The sequence below is a fragment of the Fringilla coelebs genome (genome assembly GCF_963513975.1).
Source record: "Fringilla coelebs genome assembly, chromosome: 24".
NCBI classification, from domain to species: Eukaryota; Metazoa; Chordata; class Aves; order Passeriformes; family Fringillidae; genus Fringilla; species Fringilla coelebs.
The window spans coordinates 6,948,444-6,952,340 of NC_140050.1; the positions used below are offsets into that span (position 1 = coordinate 6,948,444).

The 3,897-nt window shown below is 62.5% G+C and overlaps 1 protein-coding gene across 1 annotated transcript; it reads left to right on the forward strand.

The window, feature by feature from the left end:
* Nucleotides 1-398: 398 nt before the first annotated feature.
* Nucleotides 399-2,654, forward strand: NRTN (neurturin; the record flags this gene model as incomplete). The annotated part of the gene is made up of 2 exons (XM_084221063.1): nucleotides 399-675; nucleotides 2,206-2,654. The coding sequence occupies exons 1-2, from the start codon at nucleotides 423-425 to the stop codon at nucleotides 2,652-2,654; spliced, it is 702 nt and encodes a 233-aa protein (XP_084077189.1). The 5' UTR covers nucleotides 399-422.
* Nucleotides 2,655-3,897: the final 1,243 nt, after the last annotated feature.

Below are 3,897 nucleotides of genomic sequence, written 5' to 3' on the forward strand. Positions count from 1 at the left end.
CGCTATTGCTGCCACCTTGTCCCTACTGCTGTCACCTCATCCCCATTGGTGCCACCTTGTCCCTGTCCCCATTGCTGTCACCTCATCCCCATTGCTGCCACCTTGTCCCCATTGGTGCCACCTTGTCCCCATTGGTGTCACCTTGTCCTCACTGCCACCACCAGCCCCAAGCCACCTTTCCCAGCCTCCCAGCCCAGCACATCCCTGGCTGCCCCTCGTGCCTCAGTTTCCCCGTCTCAGCACCGTGCTGGTGTCGGGCAGGGAGGAGCTGGAGCCGAGGGCGTCCCAGGGGAAGGATCCCCCATCCTGAGCCTCGGGGAGGGGGGGAGGGAGGGAGGGAGGGGCTCAGGGGCTGGGGGCACGCATTAAGGATGTTTGTTTTGCCTGTTTTGCAGAGCTTCAATGTTCTGACTTGCTCTAAGATGAAGGTATGGAAGTTTGCAGCCATTGCATCGATGCTCCTCAGTTCCGTGTTATCCATTTTAGTTTGTAGAGACATGTTCAGCGGAAGCCGGGAACTCAGCCCCTTGCCTTCCTCGCCGTCTTCCTCACGGGATTCCTCCTCCTCCTCCTCTTCTTCCTCCTCCTCCTCCTCTTCCTCCTCCTCCTCGCTGCCGGCGGCTCGGCGGAGATCCCCACGGGCGCTGCAACGCCACGGCTCTCTGCTGGCCCAGTGTAAGCTCCTGCTCCTCCAGCCCGGCCCCACAGATCCCCCAAATCCCCGTGGGGTCATTCCCTGCCCTCTCCTGCCTCCAAACATCCCCTTGGGGAGGGGTTCAATGGGGACTTGGGGTGAGCAGGAGGCACTGGGCACCAAACTTTGGTGTGAGCACAGCAGCTCTGCGCAGAGGGGAACTCAGCTCAGTTCCTGCAAAGAAGCTGCTTTTATTCCCTTCCAAATGGCTCTTTTTTGGTAATTTTTTTTTTCCCCCCCTCTCCGTGCTATTTTTTACAAATGGGAAATGTCAAACAGGAGCTGAAGATGAGGGCAGGGCAGCAGCTCCCCCTGCTCACCCCTCAGTGCTCCCTGGGGGCTGGAAATCCCCACGTGTTTGTTTTGATTCCAAACCAGAGGAACTGCTTTTTTTGGGTGGAAATCTGGAAATCGATGACAAGCTGTCAGATCGTGCTTTCCTCTGTCTTTCCTGTGCCTCCTGCAGAGCTGAGCTGGAATAACCCCGGATTCAGGGCTGGGACAGAGGGCTGGGGGTGTTGCCAGCAGCAGCTGGGCACAGTTTGGGTGTTGGCTGCTGGCCCTGGGGTCTCGGAGCTCCCAGAGCACAGGGAAACAGCACAAACAGGAAATTTACTGGGGCTTCTCCCCAAATCCACCTGCCCCGAGGGACCTCCATCTTAGGGGATCCACTCCAGGGAATTTCCATCCTGGGGATGATCCATCCACTTTAAGGCACCTCCATCCTGGAGGATCCTGAGATCCCCAGCCGTGGAGGATCTCCCGTCCCAGGTGACCTCCATGCAGGTGGATGTTAACCCACCCTGGGAACCTCCGTCCTGGGAGTTATACACCCCAAGGAACCTTCTTCCTGGAGGATGTTTAGCCACCCCAGGGAATCTCCATCCTCAGGGATGTCCACCCACCCCAGAGAATCTCCATCCTGGGGGAATCTCCATCCTGGGGGAGTCTCCATTCTCAGGGAATCTCCATTCTCAGGGAATCTCCATCCTGAAGTTATCCACCCACCCCAGAGAATCTCCATCCTGGGGAATCTCCATCCTGGGTGTATCTCCATCCTGAGGGAATCTCCATCCTGAGGTTGTCCCCCCTCCCAAGGGAATCTCCATCCTGGAGGATTCTCCATCCTGCGGGAGTCTCTATCCTGAGGCTGTCCCCCCTCCCCAGGGAATCTCCATCCTGAGGGAATCTCCATCCTCAGGGGATCTCCATCCTGAGGTTGTCCACCCACCCCAGGGAGTCTCCATCCTGGGGGACATCCCCCCTCCCCAGGGAATCTCCATCCTGAGGGAATCTCCATCCTGATGGAATCTCCATCCTGAGGTTATCCCCCCTCCCCAGGGAATCTCCATCCTGGGGGAATCTCCATCCTGAGGTCATCCCCCCACCCCAAGGCACCTCCACCCTGGAGCAGCACCCCCAGACCCTCACCCATGGAGGATCTCCCACCCACCCCAGCCCCCCCCGCCCTCCCCGGGGACACCCCCTGACCGCGTCCCCTCCTCTTGCAGACGGCGCCTTGCTGGAGAGCTACACGGAGGGCGAGATGCGCCAGCTGATCTCGGCGCTGGTGGAGCGCTACCGCCAGGCCGTGAACTCGGGCGGGCACGAGCTGCCGCTGTTCCCCCGCGCCGGCGGCCGCCGCAAGCGCGCCCGCGCCCGCCACAAACCCTGCGAGCTGCGCGAGCTGGAGGTCAGCGTCAGCGAGCTGGGCCTGGGCTACGAGTCGGACGAGACCGTCCTGTTCCGCTACTGCAGCGGCACCTGCGAGGCCGCCGTGCGCAGCTACGACCTCTCCCTCAAGAGCATGAGGAGCCGCAGAAAGATCCGGAAGGAGAAGATCCGCGCCCGGCCGTGCTGCAGGCCGCTGGCCTACGACGACGACGTGTCCTTCCTGGACGCCTACAACCGCTACTACACCGTCAACGAGCTGTCGGCCAAGGAGTGCGGCTGCGTGTGACGGGGACGGCCGGGCGCGGGGGCCGGGATGGAGGCTGGAGCGGCCGGAGGAGGAGAGACTGAGCCGCCGGCGCGTCCCTCGGTGCCGCCGAGCCGGACTAGAGACGTGGCGGCCGCCGTGGCGGGGTGGTCGGAGCGGTGGTGGCCGCTCGAGGCTGTTGTCCCCCTGAGGTCCCCGCTGAGGTGACAGTGGGTGTGCAAGGTGCGAGGGGCGCGTGCAGCCCTCGGCGTGCATGGGCTGCACTGCGTGGCACGCGCGTCACACGTGTCACAGGCCACGTTACCTGCACAGGGGGTGGCGCAGCGCAGGTGTCTCTGGCGTGGGGGACACAGGCACGTGCCAGGGGCTCTGTGTCAGGGTGTGGCACGGGGGTGTGGCACGGGGGTGTGGCACAGGGGTGTGGCACGGGGGTGTGGCATGCACAGGAGGTGTTGTGAGCAGTGCCGGCGCTGTGCAGTATTTGACAGGGTGTGCTGCACACCTGGGGTGTGTTTCAGGGTGTGCTGCACACCTGGGGTGTGTTTTGGGGCGTGCTGCACGCCTGGGTCGTGTTTTGGGGCGTGCTGCACACCTGGGGTGTGTTTTGGGGCGTGCTGCACACCTGGGGTGCGTTTTGGGGTGTTCTACACACCTGGGTTGTGTTTTGGGGTGTGCTGCACACTCGGGGTGTGTTTTGGGGTGTGCTGCACACTCAGGGTGTGTTTTAGGGTGTGCTGCACACCTGGGGTGTGTTTTGGGGTGTGTTGCAGGTTCGGGGTGCTTCAAGTGCCCTGTGCTGCCCCAGGGTGGGAGCTGAGTCTTTCTCTCTGTAGCTTTGGGGTTTTGTGGCCCCCCTGAGCTGCTGGGGGAGGTCCAGCCGCCCCAGATCCCGGTGTCCGGGGACACAGAAACGCTGACAGCGGTTTGTGCGTGGCTCTGACTCCCTCTGGCTTGCGCCCCTTCTGCCATCGTCTCATTCCAGCAGCCCTGGGGCTTTTCTTCTTAAAACTCGGGATAATCTGAAGTAACTGGATTAACCTCCTGTGCCCCTGCCACAGGCAGCTGGGCCACCGCCCGGCCACCGCCAGGGAGGTGACAAAACCTCCCCAGGGCCACCAGCAGGGCCGTGGCGCTCGGTGGCGTGGGCAGGAGCATCCCCCCTGGTTTGGCGTCTCCCAAAATCCCCCCCAGGAGCATCTCCCACGCTCTGCTCGGGGCTGGGATCCTGCAGGAGAGGGGACTCAGGCCTGGCTTTGGCTCCGCT